The sequence below is a fragment of the Lampetra fluviatilis genome, unplaced genomic scaffold (assembly GCF_964198595.1).
Source record: "Lampetra fluviatilis unplaced genomic scaffold, kcLamFluv1.1 SCAFFOLD_313, whole genome shotgun sequence".
Classification (NCBI taxonomy): domain Eukaryota; kingdom Metazoa; phylum Chordata; class Hyperoartia; order Petromyzontiformes; family Petromyzontidae; genus Lampetra; species Lampetra fluviatilis.
Window position 1 is genome coordinate 68797 of NW_027621093.1, and position 16204 is coordinate 85000.

Genomic DNA, 16204 nt, shown 5'->3' on the forward strand with positions numbered 1-16204 from the left:
GAGGTAAAAAGTGGGGTTAATGACAACAGTTTGTTGGTTAAAAAATGTTTTAATTGAAAACGCGACGATTTACCGCGGTTCTGAGGTAAAAAGCGGGGTCAATGAAACACAGTTTGTTGGTTAAAAAATGAATATTTGTAAAGTGAAAACGCGAAGATTCACCGCGGCTCTGAGGTAAAACATGGTACGATTAACAAAGTTTGTTGGTTTAAAAAACACAAAACGTTACGATGATGATGATTATTATTTATTGATTGTTGTTAAGAGTTTAGCGTCACCTGAGGTGCTGGTGGCGGTGCCGCGCGCCCGCGGCCGTTTGAGCGGCGCGCGCCCAGCGGCGGGAAAACCCCTGAGGGGCGGGGCCGAGGGGGGTGATGAGGGGCGGGGCGAGGGGGTGAGGGGCGGGGCGAGGGGGGGCGGGGAAAACTCTGGGTAGGGTTGCTTCAATGGTGTCTATGGGTGTCTATGGGTCTCTGTGGGTGTCTATGGGTGTCTCTGTGGGTGTCTGTGTGTCTCTGTGGGTCTCTGTGGGTGTCTATGTGTCTCTATGGGTGTCTATGTGTCTCAATGGGTCTCTATGTGTCTCTGTGGGTGTCTATGGGTGTCTCTGTGGGTGTCTATATGGGCATCTGTGGTTGTCTATGGGTCTCTGTGGGTGTCTCTGTGTCTCTGTGGGTGTCTATGCGTCTCTGTGGGTGTCTATGTTGTCTCTATGGGTGTCTATGTGTCTATGTAGGTGTCTATGGGTGTCTGTGGGTGTCTATGTGTGTCTATGACAGACGCAGAGATACAGACAAAGATCCCCCCAGGTAGCCTCTAGCAGGCTGCAGGGGCAAGTGCTGCTAGTAGCATGCAGCAGCAGCTGCCTATGAAGGCTACCGGCGCTGTGGCTACACACACAGAGGGGGTGGTGGGTGGCTACCAGCACCACGCCCGGGCCGCCTTTGTCTCTCCCCCAGTGCTGGCGATGTTCACTACACACCACAGCTACACCAGCTACTCAGTTGAGGCCGAAGTCGACCTAGGGGAGGCCCAGGACCGGTTCAGATAATCGTCACTGGTGGTCGCCGCACCACCACTCCCCACACAGAGACCCATAGAGACCCATAGAGACCCCATAGAGACCCACATAGAGACCCACATAGAGACCCATAGACACCCATAGAGACCCACAGAGACCCATAGAGACCCACAGAGACCCATAGAGACCCACAGAGACCCATAGAGACCCATAGAGACCCACAGAGACCCATAGAGACCCACAGAGACCCACAGAGACCCATAGAGACCCACATAGAGACCCATAGAGACCCATAGAGACCCACAGAGACCCATAGAGACCCACAGAGACCCATAGAGACCCACAGAGACCCATAGAGACCCATAGAGACCCATAGAGACCCACAGAGACCCATAGAGACCCTTAGAGACCCATAGAGACCCATAGAGACCCACAGAGACCCATAGAGACCCACAGAGACCCAACCCATAGAGACCCATAGAGACCCACAGAGACCCACAGAGACCCACAGAGACCCCTTAGAGACCCACATAGACCCACAGAGACCCATAGAGACCCCTTAGAGACCCACAGAGACCCATAGAGACCCACAGAGACCCATAGAGACCCACAGAGACCCACAGAGACCCACATAGAGACCCATAGAGACCCATAGAGACCCACAGAGACCCATAGAGACCCACAGAGACCCATAGAGACCCACAGAGACCCACAGAGACCCATAGAGACCCTTAGAGACCCATAGAGACCCACAGAGACCCATAGAGACCCACAGAGACCCATAGAGACCCACAGAGACCCACAGAGACCCATAGAGACCCACAGAGACCCATAGAGACCCACAGAGACCCATAGAGACCCACAGAGACCCATAGAGACCCTTGGAGACCCATAGAGACCCACAGAGACCCATAGAGACCCACAGAGACCCATAGAGACCCACAGAGACCCATAGAGACCCACAGAGACCCATAGAGACCCATAGAGACCCTTAGAGACCCACACAGTGATCCATAGAGACCCTTAGAGACCCACAGAGACTCACAGAGAAACCCACATAGACCCACATAAACCCATGGAGACCCACACAGAGACCAATAGAAACCCACAGGGACCCATGGAGACCCATAGAGACCCATACAGCGATCCACAGAGACCCACACAGTGATCCATAGAGACCCACAGATACCCTTAGAGACCCACAGAGACCCACAGAGACCCATAGAGACCCACAGAGACCCACAAAGACACACAGAGACCCACAGAGACCCACAAAGACGCACAGAGACCCACAGAGACTCACAGAGACCCATAGACACCCACAGAGACCCATAGAGACACCCACAGAGACCCACAGACACCCACAGACACCCACAGAGACCCACACAGAGACCCACAGACACCCACAGAGACCCATAGAGACGTCACCTCTGAAACACCGGGACCCCCCCCCACCCCCTCAACCCCCCTCTCTACACCCTCCCCACCTCAATCCCCCTTCCACCCCCCCCCACCCCCTCAACCCCCTCCACCCCCCACCCCCTCCACCCCCCTCTCTACACCCCCCCCCACCTCAATCTCCCTCCACCCCCACCCCCTCAACCCTCACCCCCTCAACCCTCACCCCCTCAACCCCCCCTCTCTACACCCTCCCCACCTCAATCCCCCTCCACCCCCACCCCCTCAACCCCCTCCAACCCCCTCTCTACATCCCCCCCACCTCAAACCCCCCTCCACCCCCCTCAACCCCCTCCACCCCCACCCCTCCCACCCCCATCCCCCCACCCTCTCCCCCCCTCAACTCCCCTCAATCCCCCTCCCTCCCACCCCCTCCCCCCCTCAACTCACCTCAATCCCCCTCCACCCCCACCCCTCCCACCCCTCCCACCCCCTCCACCCCCGCCCCCTCCCCCCCTCAACTCCCCTCAATCCCCCTCCACCCCCACCGCCCCCGCGCATGCGCAGTGCAACGCAGCGCGATGGCTGCCCGCAGCCATGTGCAGGATCCCAACGACCGGCGCCTGAGGCCTGTCTACGGTAACGTCGTTCGCTCGCGGCCTGCCGCGCCGGGAGGTCGTAGCCGCGGCGGCGGCGGCGGTGCGGCGACATCTCTCGGACACCGGCGGGGCTGCCACTTGGCTCACTCGCACAGCCCCCCCCCTCCCTGAGCTTAGAGCGTCCAACCCCGTAGACCGAGGGGGGGGGGGGGGGGGGGGGGTGGTGCTCGACTAGCGGGGCCCCGGCGGTGCGGGGGGGGGAGGCGGCCGGTGGATTCAGGAAAGGCCGTAGGCTGAGGCCTAAGTAACCGCGGTCTCTTTGGCTGCAGCGCTTAGTTTGCGATGGTGGGAGACGGGGGTTGGGTTTGTAAATGGCCATACTTCACCAGTCCGGTCACCCGTGTGCGTGTGGTTGAATAGAATGTGGTGGTGGTGGGGTGGCTGGGGGGAGGGAGCGGTGGGGCAGCGCTTAGCGCTACGAACCCGGGTCTCTGAGTCTCTCTAGATCTCTGGGTCTCTGTGGGCCTCTGGTTCTTTCTGTAGGTCTTTCTGTGGGTCTCTATGGGTCTATGGATCTCAATGGGTCTCTGTGGGTCTTTCTGTGGGTCTCTATGGGTCTCTGTGGGCCTCTGTGGGTCTCTCTGTGAGTCTCTATGGGTCTCTGGGTCTATGTGAATCTCTCTGTGGATTTCTATGGGTCTCTATGGTGATCTGTGGGTCTCTGTGTGGGTCTCTATGCGGGGAGTGGTGGCGCAGTGGTTAGCGCTGCGCTACGAACCCAGAAAGACCCGAGTTCGATTCCCGCTCACGGCCAACACCACCACCAGTGACGATTATCTGAACCGGTCCTGGGCCTCCCCTAGGTCGACTCAGCCTCAACTGAGTGTCTGGTGTAGCTGTGGTGTGTAGTGAACATCGCCAGCACTGGGGGAGAGACAAAGGCGGCCGGGCGTGGTGCTGGCCACCCACCCCCTCTGTGTGTGTAGCCACAGCTGCTGCTACTCGCTACTAACAGCACTTGCCCCTACAGCCTGCCAGAGGCTACCTGGGGGATCTTTGTCTGTGTGTGTGTAGGTTCTGCTACTTGCTACTGACAGCACTTGCCCCTACAGCCTGCTAGAGGCAAAACGCGGGATCTTTGTCTGTGAGTGTGTTTGCGCGTGAGTGTGTGTGTTCGTGTGTGCGTGAGTGTGTGTGTTCGTGTGTGCGTGAGTGTGTGTGTTCGTGTGTGCGTGAGTGGGTGGGTGGGTGAGTGTGTGTTAGTGTGTGCGTGAGTGGGTGGGTGAATGAATGGGTGGGTTAGTGAGTGAGTGGGTGGGGTGAGTGTTAGTGAGTGAATGAGTGTGTGAGTGAGTGGGTGGGTGAGTGTGAGTGAGCGTGTACGTGAGTGGGTGGGAGTGTGTGAGTGGGTGAGAGTGTGTGAGTGAGTGAGTGGGTGAGTGAGTGTATGAACGAGTCAGTGGGTCAATGTGTGAGTGTGCGTGAGTGGGTGTGTTCGTGTGTGCGTGAGTGTGTGTGTTCGTGTGTGCGTGAGTGTGTGTGTTCGTGTGTGCGTGAGTGTGTGTGTTCGTGTGTGCGTGAGTGGGTGGGTGGGTGAGTGTGTGTTAGTGTGTGCGTGAGTGGGTGGGTGAGTGTGTGTTAGTGTGTGCGTGAGTGGGTGGGTGAATGAATGGGTGGGTTAGTGAGTGGGTGGGTGAGTGTTAGTGAGTGAATGAGTGTGTGAGTGAGTGGGTGGGTCAATGTGTGAGTGTGCGTGAGTGGGTGGGTGAGTGTGAGTGAGCGTGTACGTGAGTGGGTGGGAGTGTGTGAGTGGGTGAGAGTGTGTGAGTGAGTGGGTGAGAGTGAGTGAGTGAGTGGGTGGGAGTGTGTGAGTGAGTGGGTGAGTGAGTGTGAGTGAGCGTGTACGTGAGTGGGGGAGAGTGAGTGAGTGGGTGAGTGAGTGAGTGTGAGTGAGTGTGTGAGTGAGTGGGTGAGTGAGTGTATGAACGAGTCAGTGGGTCAATGTGTGGGTGAGTGTGTACTTGAGTTGGTGAGTGAGTGAGTGGGTCAGTGTGTGAGTGAGTGAGTGTGTGAGTGTGTGAGTGAGTGAGTGTGTGTGAGTGAGTGTGAGTGAGTGTACGAGTGAGTCAGTGGGTCAACGTGTGAGTGAGTAGGTGGGTGAGTGTGTGAGTAAGTGGGTCAGTGAGTGGGTCAGTGAGTGAGTGGTCAGTGAGTGGGTCAGTGTGTGAGTGAGTGAGTGTGTGAGTGTGTGAATTAGTGTACGAGTGAGTCAGTGGGTCAACGTGTGAGTGAGTAGGTGGGTGAGTGTGTGAGTAAGTGGGTCAGTGAGTGGGTCAGTGAGTGAGTGGGTCAGTGAGTGGGTCAGTGTGTGAGTGAGTGAGTGTGTGAGTGTGTGAGTGAGTGAGTGTGTGTGAGTGAGTGAGTGAGTGTGTGAGTGAGTGTGAGTGAGTGTGAGTGAATGAGTGTGTGAGTGAGTGAGTGTGAGTGAGTGTGAGTGAATGAGTGTGTGAGTGAGTGAGTGTGAGTGAGTGAGTGTGTGTGAGTGAGTGTGTGAGTGAGTGTGAGTGTGTGAGTGAATGAGTGTGTGAGTGAGTGTGAGTGAGTGTGTGAGTGTGTGAGTGAGTGTGTGAGTGAGTGAGTGTGAGTGAGTGAGTGTGAGTGAGTGTGTGAGTGTGTGAGTGTGTGAGTGAGTGAGTGTGTGAGTGAATGTGTGAGTGAATGTGTGAGTGAGTGTGTGTGAGTGAGTGTGTGAGTGAGTGTGACGTGAGTGTGTGAGTGAATGAGTGTGTGAGTGAGTGAGTGTGTGAGTGAGTGAGTGTGAGTGAGTGTGAGTGAGTGTGTGAGTGTGTGAGTGAGTGAGTGAGTGAATGTGTGAGTGAATGTGTGAGTGAGTGTGTGTGAGTGAGTGTGTGAGTGAGTGTGAGTGAGTGTGTGAGTGAATGAGTGTGTGAGTGAGTGAGTGTGAGTGAGTGTGAGTGAGTGTGTGAGTGAATGAGTGTTAGTGAGTGAATGAGTGTGTGAGTGAGTGGGTGGGTCAATGTGTGAGTGTGCGTGAGTGGGTGGGTGAGTGTGAGTGAGCGTGTACGTGAGTGGGTGGGAGTGTGTGAGTGGGTGAGAGTGTGTGAGTGAGTGGGTGAGTGAGTGTGAGTGAGCGTGTACGTGAGTGGGGGGAGAGTGTGTGAGTGAGTGGGTGAGAGTGTGTGAGTGAGTGGGTGAGTGAGTGTATGAACGAGTCAGTGGGTCAATGTGTGGGTGTGCGTGAGTGGGTGGGTGAGTGAGTGAGCGTGTACGTGAGTGGGGTGGGAGTGTGTGAGTGGGTGGGTGAGTGTGAGTGAGTGAGTGGGTGAGTGAGTGTATGAACGAGTCAGTGGGTCAATGTGTGGGTGAGTGTGTACTTGAGTTGGTGAGTGACTGTGTGTGAGTGAGTGTGAGTGAGTGAGTGTGTGAGTGTGTGTGAGTGAATGTGTGAGTGTGTGTGAGTGAATGTGTGAGTGAGTGTGTGAGTGAGTGTGTGAGTGAGTGTGAGTGAGTGTGTGAGTGAATGAGTGTGTGAGTGGGTGAGAGTGTGTGAGTGAGTGGGTGAGTGAGTGGGTGAGTGAGTGAGTGGGTCAGTGAGTGAGTGTGAGTGAGTGTGTGTGAGTGAGTGAGTGTGTGAGTGAGTGTGTGAGTGAGTGTGAGTGAGTGAGTGTGTGAGTGAGTGGGTGAGTGTGAGTGAGTGTGTGAGTGAGTGGGTGGGTGAGTGAGTGTGAGTGAGTGTATGAACGAGTCAGTGGGTCAATGTGTGGGTGAGTGTGTACTTGAGTTGGTGAGTGAGTGAGTGGGTCAGTGTGTGAGTGAGTGAGTGTGTGAGTGTGTGAGTGAGTGAGTGTGTGTGAGTGTGTGTGAGTGAGTGTACGAGTGAGTCAGTGGGTCAACGTGTGAGTGAGTAGGTGGGTGAGTGTGTGAGTAAGTGGGTCAGTGAGTGGGTCAGTGAGTGAGTGGGTCAGTGAGTGGGTGAGTGTGTGAATTAGTGTACGAGTGAGTCAGTGGGTCAACGTGTGAGTGAGTAGGTGGGTGAGTGTGTGAGTAAGTGGGTCAGTGAGTGGGTCAGTGAGTGAGTGGGTCAGTGAGTGGGTCAGTGTGTGAGTGAGTGAGTGTGTGAGTGTGTAAGTGAGTGAGTGTGAGTGTGTGAGTGTGTGAGTGTGTGAGTGAGTGTGTGAGTGAGTGAGTGAGTGTGAGTGAGTGAGTGAGTGAGTGTGTGTGAGTGTGTGTGAGTGAGTGTACGAGTGAGTCAGTGGGTCAACGTGTGAGTGAGTAGGTGGGTGAGTGTGTGAGTAAGTGGGTCAGTGAGTGGGTCAGTGAGTGAGTGGGTCAGTGAGTGGGTCAGTGTGTGAGTGAGTGAGTGTGTGAGTGAATGTGTGAGTGAGTGTGAGTGTGTGAGTGTGTGAGTGTGTGAGTGAATGTGTGAGTGAGTGTGTGTGAGTGAGTGTGTGAGTGAGTGTGAGTGAGTGTGTGAGTGAGTGAGTGTGTGAGAGTGAGTGAGTGTGAGTGAGTGTGAGTGAATGAGTGTGTGAGTGAGTGAGTGTGAGTGAGTGTGTGAGTGAATGAGTGTGTGAGTGAGTGAGTGTGAGTGAGTGTGAGTGAATGAGTGTGTGAGTGAGTGTGAGTGTGTGAGTGAATGTGTGAGTGAGTGTGTGTGAGTGAGTGTGTGAGTGAGTGTGAGTGAGTGTGTGAGTGAGTGAGTGTGTGAGTGTGTGAGTGAGTGAGTGTGTGTGAGTGAGTGAGTGTGAGTGAGTGTGAGTGAATGAGTGTGTGAGTGTGTGAGTGAGTGTGAGTGAATGGAGTGTGTGAGTGAGTGAGTGTGAGTGAGTGAGTGTGTGTGAGTGATTGTGTGAGTGAGTGTGAGTGAGTGTGTGAGTGAATGAGTGTGTGAGTGAGTGTGAGTGTGTGAGTGAATGTGTGAGTGAGTGTGTGTGAGTGAGTGTGTGAGTGAGTGTGAGTGAGTGTGTGAGTGAGTGAGTGTGTGAGTGAGTGTGAGTGAGTGTGTGAGTGAGTGAGTGAGTGAGTGTGTGAGTGTGTGAGTGAGTGAGTGTGTGTGAGTGAGTGAGTGTGAGTGAGTGTGTGAGTGATGAGTGTGGTGAGTGGTGTGAGTGAGTGTGATGTGAGTGTGTGATGTGTGAGGTGAGTGAGTGTGTGTGAGTGTGAGTGGTGTGTGTGGTGGTGTGGTGTGTGAGTGATGTGTGTGTGAGTGTGTGTGAGTGAGTGTGGTGTGTGTGTGAGTGGTGTGTGTGTGGTGAGTGTGTGAGTGTGTGGTGATGAGTGTGTGAGTGAGTGAGTGTGGGTGTGTGAGTGATGTGGTGTGTGGTGAGTGTGTGTGAGTGAGGGAGTGGGTGGTGAGTGTGAGTGGTGGTGTGTGAGTGAGTGTGTGAGTGTGGTGTGAGTGTGTGAGTGATGTGTGGTGGGTGTGTGTGGGGGTGGTGTGGGGTGTGTGAGTGTGTGGTGGTGGTGTGTGTGTGTGGTGGGTGTGTGTGTGGTGGTGAGTGTGAGTGGTGTGTGAGTGAGTGGGTGTGTGTGAGTGGTGTGTGTGTGGGTGGTGTGTGTGGTGTGTGTGGGTGTTGGTGGTGGTGTGGTGTGGTGGTGGGTGTGGTGGGTGGTGTGTGTGTGTGTGGGTGAGTGTGTGTGGGTGGTGTGGTGAGTGAGTGTGTGTGGGTGGGGGGTGGGTGGGGGTGGGTGGGTGGGTGTGAGTGGTGGTGAGTGTGTGGTGGTGTGTGGGTGTGTGGTGAGTGTGTGTGGGTTGGTGGTGGGTGTGGGTGGTGTGTGAGGGTGAGGGTGTGTGAGTGAATGAGTGTGTGAGTGAGTGAGTGTGAGTGAGTGAGTGTGTGTGAGTGTGTGAGTGTGTGAGTGAGTGTGAGTGAATGAGTGTGTGAGTGAGTGAGTGTGAGTGAGTGAGTGTGTGTGAGTGATTGTGTGAGTGAGTGTGAGTGAGTGTGTGAGTGAATGAGTGTGTGAGTGAGTGTGAGTGTGTGAGTGAATGTGTGAGTGAGTGTGTGTGAGTGAGTGTGTGAGTGAGTGTGAGTGAGTGTGAGTGAGTGTGTGAGTGAGTGAGTGAGTGAGTGAGTGTGTGAGTGTGTGAGTGAGTGAGTGTGTGTGAGTGAGTGAGTGTGAGTGAGTGTGTGAGTGAATGAGTGTGTGAGTGAGTGAGTGTGAGTGAGTGTGAATGAATGAGTGTGTGAGTGAGTGAGTGTGAGTGAGTGTGAGTGAATGAGTGTGTGAGTGAGTGTGTGTGAGTGAGTGTGAGTGTGTGAGTGAATGTGTGAGTGAGTGTGTGTGAGTGAGTGTGTGAGTGAGTGTGAGTGAGTGTGTGAGTGAGTGAGTGTGTGAGTGTGTGAGTGAATGAGTGTGTGAGTGAGTGAGTGTGAGTGAGTGTGTGAGTGAATGAGTGTGTGAGTGAGTGAGTGTGAGTGAGTGTGAATGAATGAGTGTGTGAGTGAGTGAGTGTGAGTGAGTGTGAGTGAATGAGTGTGTGAGTGAGTGTGAGTGAATGAGTGTGTGAGTGAGTGAGTGTGAGTGAGTGAGTGTGTGTGAGTGATTGTGTGAGTGAGTGTGAGTGAGTGTGTGAGTGAGTGTGTGAGTGAGTGAGTGTGAGTGTGTGAGTGAATGTGTGAGTGAGTGTGTGTGAGTGAGTGTGTGAGTGAGTGTGAGTGAGTGTGTGAGTGAGTGAGTGTGTGAGTGTGTGAGTGAGTGAGTGTGTGTGAGTGAGTGAGTGTGAGTGAGTGTGAGTGAGTGTGTGAGTGAGTATGTGAGTGAGTGAGTGTGTGAGTGAATGTGTGAGTGAGTGTGTGTGAGTGAGTGTGTGAGTGAGTGTGTGAGTGTGTGAGTGAGTGTGTGTGAGTGAGTGAGTGTGTGAGTGTGTGAGTGAGTGAGTGTGAGTGAGTGAGTGTGTGTGAGTGATTGTGTGAGTGAGTGTGAGTGAGTGTGTGAGTGAGTGTGTGAGTGAGTGAGTGTGAGTGTGTGAGTGAATGTGTGAGTGAGTGTGTGTGAGTGAGTGTGTGAGTGAGTGTGAGTGAGTGTGTGAGTGAGTGAGTGTGTGAGTGTGTGAGTGAGTGAGTGTGTGTGAGTGAGTGAGTGTGAGTGAGTGTGAGTGAGTGTGTGAGTGAGTGTGTGAGTGAGTGAGTGTGAGTGTGTGAGTGAATGTGTGAGTGAGTGTGTGTGAGTGAGTGTGTGAGTGAGTGTGTGAGTGTGTGAGTGAGTGTGTGTGAGTGAGTGTGTGAGTGAGTGTGAGTGAGTGTGTGAGTGAATGAGTGTGTGAGTGAGTGAGTGTGTGAGTGAGTGAGTGTGAGTGAGTGTGAGTGAGTGTGTGAGTGAATGAGTGTGTGAGTGAGTGAGTGTGTGAGTGAGTGTGAGTGAGTGTGAGTGAGTGTGTGAGTGAGTGAGTGAGTGTGTGAGTGAGTGAGTGTGAGTGAGTGTGAGTGAGTGTGAGTGAGTGAGTGAGTGAGTGAGTGAGTGTGTGAGTGAGTGTGAATGAGTGTGTGAGTGAGTGAGTGTGTGAGTGAGTGAGTGTGAGTGAGTGTGAGTGAGTGTGAGTGAGTGTGAGTGAGTGAATGAGTGTGTGAGTGAGTGTGTGAGTGTGTGAGTGAGTGTGAGTGAGTGTGTGAGTGAGTGAGTGAGTGTGTGAGTGAGTGAGTGTGAGTGTGTGAGTGAGTGAGTGTGAGTGAGTGTGAGTGTGAGTGAGTGAGTGTGAGTGAGTGTGAGTGAGTGTGTGAGTGAGTGAATGAGTGAGTGAGTGAGTGTGAGTGAGTGAGTGTGAGTGAGTGTGAGTGTGTGAGTGAGTGAGTGTGTGAGTGAGTGAGTGAATGAGTGAGTGAGTGAGTGTGAGTGAGTGAGTGTGTGAGTGAGTGAGTGAGTGTGTGAGTGAGTGTGAGTGAGTGAGTGTGAGTGAGTGTGAGTGAGTGTGAGTGAGTGTGTGAGTGAGTGTGTGAGTGAGTGTGTGAGTGAGTGTGAGTGAGTGTGAGTGAGTGTGAGTGAGTGTGTGAGTGAGTGTGTGGGGAGCGATAGTGTAGTGGTTAGCGCGCTGCGCTATGAACCCGGCGACCCGGGTTCGATTCCCACTCACGGCCAACACCAGTGACGATTATCTGAATTGGTCCAGGGCTTCCCCTAGGTCGGCTCGGCCTCAAATGAGTACCTGGTGCGGTGTGTAAACGTGTAAACATCACCGCTAGGGAGACAAAGGCGGCCGGGCGTGGTGCTGGCCACCCACCCCCTCGTGTGCCGTGCCGGCCTTTATAGGTGCTCGCTAACAACACTTGCCCCTACAGCCTGTCAAGGCTTTTGTGTGAGTGAGTGAGTGAGTGTGTGAGAGTGTGAGTGAGTGAGTGTGTGAGAGTGTGAGTGGGGTGTGGTTTGGGCGATGCTGATGATGCAGCACGTTCATTGATGAGGCTCGGGATAGAGTCGGGCCCCAGAGGCGTGCCAGTGCATTAGCTGTGTGTGTGTGTCAGTGTGTGTGTGTCAGTGTGTGTGTGTCAGTGTGTTAGTGTGTGTGTGTCAGTGTGTGTGTGTACGTGTGTTAGTGTGTGTGTGTCAGTGTGTGTGTGTTGGTGTGTCAGTGTGTGTGTGTGTGTTAGTGTGTGTGTGTTAGTGTGTGTGTGTCAGTGTGTGTGTGTCAGTGTGTGTGTGTGTGTCTGTGTGTGTGTGTTGGTGTGTGTCTGTGTGTGTGTGTTAGTGTGTCAGTGTGTGTGTGTCAGTGTGTGTGTGTTAGTGTGTGTGTGTCAGTGTGTGTGTGTAAGTGTGTTAGTGTGTGTGTGTTAGTGTCAGTGTGTGTGTGTGTGTTAGTGTGTGTGTGTCAGTGTGTGTGTGTGTTGGTGTGTCAGTGTGTGTGTGTAAGTGTGTTAGTGTGTGTGTGTTAGTGTCAGTGTGTGTGTGTGTGTTAGTGTGTGTGTGTCAGTGTGTGTCAGTGTGTGTGTGTGTCAGTGTGTGTGTGTCAGTGTGTCAGTGTGTGGGGAGCGGTGGTGTAGTAGTTATCACGATGCGATTCCCGCTCACGGCCAACACCACCACCAGTGACGATTATCTTAACCGGTCCTGGGCCTCCCCTAGGTCGACTCAGCCTCAAAAGCTGTGGTATGTAGTAAACATCGCCGCTAGGGAGACAAAGGCGGCCGGGCGTGGTGCTGGCCACCCACCCCCTCGTGTGCCGTGTCGGCCTTCATAGGTGCTCGCTAACAGCACTTGCCCCTACATCCTGTTAAGGCTACATGGGGGACCTTTGTTCTTTGTAGATTACCTGGACAACGCGAACAACAAGATGGCGATCCAGCAGGCGGACCGCGTGCTCAAGAAACACAGAGAGCTGCACTGTGCAAAGGTGCACACACACACACCTTCACACCTACATACAGACACACCTACACACACACACACCACCTACATACAGACACACACACACACACACCTACACACACACACACCTACACACAACAACAACAACAACCGCCATTCGCCACTAAGTGGCGGTGACGTCACCACGACGCTTGTGCCAGGCCATGTGCACCTTGAGGCCACGTGAAGTGTCGAACGCCCGCTGGCAAGAGGTCACGGGGCAGACCCAGCAGGTGCCACGGGTCGACTGACCGAGATGACTGGCTGATGCACCACCTGTGCCCCCTACTGTACCAACTTGCTGTGCTTTAGCCACCCGGCGCTCCGCTCGTTGTTGTGAGCGTTGCTCCTCCGCCCTCCGTTGTTGCTGGAGGGCGACTGCCTCCAACTGCCCAGTAGCGTCCTTCACGAGCCTCCTCCACTGAGGCCGATCTTGACACCGCTGGTACCAGTCATCGGCAAGTCCACTCAGCTCCACATCCTCCTGTACCACATCACTCCATCTCTTCTCCAGCCCGTGCCGCGCCCGTTTAGCCCCCTCGATCCGGCCGAACAAAAGCTGTTTAGGCATGCGGTGGCTGGGCATGCGGGCTACATGACCCAGCCAACGCAGCCTTGCCTGCCGGAGGAGCTTACTGATGGGACTTTGCCCAGATCTTTCAAGGACTTGTGAGCTCCTCACACAATCCAGCCTGGTTAAACCCAGGATGGATCGTAGGCAGGCCAGCCTAAATGTTTCCAACCGGCGAAGATGCTCCACTAGGGGGGTCCACGTTTCGCAAGCGTAGAGAAGGGAGGGAATGACCGTGGCCGAGAAGACCTGAAGCTTCGTGCGGAGCGACAGACCAGGTAGCTTCCACACAGCGTCACGCAACCGATGAAAAGATATTGCCGCTCGACTGATTCGGAGTGAGACCTCTGCTGATAAACTGGAGCCGGTCATAAGCACACTGCCCAGGTATGGGAAACTCTCCAATCTCTCCACAACTGCCCCATCACCAATTGGGAGTTGTGGGGGTGGAGTGTCCGATGGTACAAAATACCCAGGCAGGTGCTTAGTTTTGGTGGGGCTGATGGTAAGGCCCCACCTACACACACACACACCTACACACACACACCTACACACATACACCTACACACCTACATACACCTACACACAGACACACACCTACACACACACACACCTACACACACCTACAACAACAACAACAACCGCCATTCGCCACTAAGTGGCGGTGACGTCACCACGACGCTTGTGCCAGGCCATGTGCACCCTGAGGCCACGTGAAGTGTCAAACGCCCGCTGGCAGGAGGTCACGGGGCAGACCCAGGTGCCACGGGTCGACTGACCGAGATGACCGAGATGACTGGCTGATGCACCACCTGTGCCCCCTACTGTGCCAACTTGCTGTGCTTTAGCCACCCGGCGCTCCGCTCGTTGTTGTGAGCGTCGCTCCTCCGCCCTCCGTTGTTGTTGGAGGGCGACTGCCTCCAACTGCCCAGTAGCGTCCTTCACGAGCCTCCTCCACTGAGGCCGATCTTGACACCGCTGGTACCAGTCATCGGCAAGTCCACTCAGCTCCACGTCCTCCTGTACCACATCACTCCATCTCTTCTCTAGCCCGTGCCGCGCCCGTTTAGCCCCCTCGATCCGGCCGAACAAAAGCTGTTTAGGCATGCGGTGGCTGGGCATGCGGGCTACATGACCCAGCCAACGCAGCCTTGCCTGCCGGAGGAGCTCACTGATGGGACTTTGCCCAGATCTTTCAAGGACTTGTGAGCTCCTCACACAATCCAGCCTGGTTAAACCCAGGATGGATCGTAGGCAGGCCAGCCTAAATGTTTCCAACCGGCGAAGATGCTCCACTAGGGGGGTCCACGTTTCGCAAGCGTAGAGAAGGGAGGGAATGACCGTGGCCGAGAAGACCTGAAGCTTCGTGCGGAGCGACAGACCAGGTAGCTTCCACACAGCGTTACGCAACCGATGAAAAGATATTGCCGCTCGACTGATTCGGAGTGAGACCTCTGCTGATAAACTGGAGCCGGTCATAAGCACACTGCCCAGGTATGGGAAACTCTCCACTCTCTCCACAACTGCCCCATCACCGATTGGGAGTTGTGGGGGTGGAGTGCCCGATGGTACAAAATACCCAGGCAGGTGCTTAGTTTTGGTGGGGCTGATGGTAAGGCCCCACCTCTTGGTGGCACACTCCAGTCTCAGCAGCAGCGTCTCCAACTCCTCTTCTGAATGAGCAGCTATTACCAAATCATCGGCATACATAACGTGGTTGACCAATAGGGAGCCATCCCTATTGGTCAACCACACACACCTACACACACACACCTACACACACACACACACACCTACACACAGACACACACACCTACACACACACACACACCTACACACACACCACCTACACACACCACCTACACACACACCACCTACACACACACCACCTACACACACACACCACCTACACACACCACTACACACACACCTACACACACACGCCACCTACACACACACGCCACCTACACACACACACCACCTACACACACACACACACCACCTGCACACACATACACCTACACACACCACCTGCACACACATACACCTAGACACATACACCTACACACACACACACACCACCTGCACACACATACACCACCTGGGCCATGAGGGTGAGTGTGTGGGTGGGTGGGTGAGTGGGTGGGTGAGTGGGTGGGTGAGTGGCTGGGTGAGTGGCTGGATGAGTGGCTGGGTGATTGAGTGGGCGAGTGAGTGGGTGAGTGAGCGAGTGACTGAGTGACTGAGTGGTGAGCGAGTGAGTGAGTGGGTGAGTGAGTGAGTAAGTGAGTGACTGGCTGGGTGAGTGATTGAGCGAGTGACTGAGTGGCTCAGTGAGCGAGTGACTGAGTGAGTGAGTAAGTGAGTGACTGGCTTGGTGAGTGGCTGAGTGAGCGAGTGACTGAGTGGGTGAGTGAGCGAGTGACTAAGTCGATGAGTGGCCGAGTGGGTGAGTGAGCGAGTGACTAAGTGGATGAGTGAGCGAGTGGCTGAGTGACTGAGTGACTGAGTGAGTGAGTGAGTGGCTGAGTGAGCGAGTGGCTGAGTGGCTTAGTGACTGAGTGGGTGAGTGACTGAGTGTGTGAGTGATCTAGTGACTGAGTGAGCGAGTGACTGAGTGACTGAGTGGGTGAGTGATTGAGCGAGTGGCTGAGTGGCTGAGTGAGCGAGTGACTGAGTGGTTGAGCGAGTGAGTCGGTGAGTGACTGAGTGGCTGAGTGACTGAGTGGCTGAGTGAGCGAGTGACTGAGTGGCTGAGTGAGCGAGTGAGTGAGTGAATGGGTGAGTGAGTAAGTGAGTGACTGGCTGGGTGAGTGGGTGAGTGATTGAGCCAGTGACTGAGTGCTTGAGTGACTGAGTGGATAAGCGAGTAAGTGGGTGAGCGAGCGAGTGAGTGACTGAGTGGCTGAGTGACTGAGTGGCTGAGTGGGTGAGTGAGCGAGTGACTAAGTGGATGAGTGAGCGAGTGGCTGAGTGAGTGAGTAAGTGAGTGACTGGCTGGGTGAGTGGGTGAGTGATTGAGTGAGTGGGTGATTGGCTGAGTGGCTGAGTGAGCGAGTGAGCGAGTGAGCGAGTGACTGAGTGGCTGAGTGGGTGAGTGAGCGAGTGACTAAGTGGATGAGTGAGCGAGTGGCTGAGTGAGTGAGTAAGTGAGTGACTGGCTGGGTGAGTGGGTGAGTGATTGAGTGAGTGGGTGATTGGCTGAGTGACTGAGTGGCTGAGTGAGCGAGCGAGTGAGCGAGTGACTGAGTGGCT

The 16204-nt window shown here is 54.6% G+C and overlaps 1 protein-coding gene across 1 annotated transcript in view; it reads left to right on the forward strand.

The window, feature by feature from the left end:
• Positions 1-2969: 2969 nt before the first annotated feature.
• The window catches only part of LOC144954756 (N-alpha-acetyltransferase 25, NatB auxiliary subunit-like), a gene marked incomplete at its 3' end in the record, with an annotated part of 25187 nt that continues 11952 nt past the window's right edge, over positions 2970-16204 (forward strand). Inside the window, exons 1-2 of the mRNA XM_078885184.1 lie at positions 2970-3058; positions 12279-12364. Coding sequence (XP_078741310.1) covers positions 3001-3058; positions 12279-12364 — 144 coding nt within the window. The remainder of the gene's footprint in view (positions 3059-12278; positions 12365-16204) is intronic.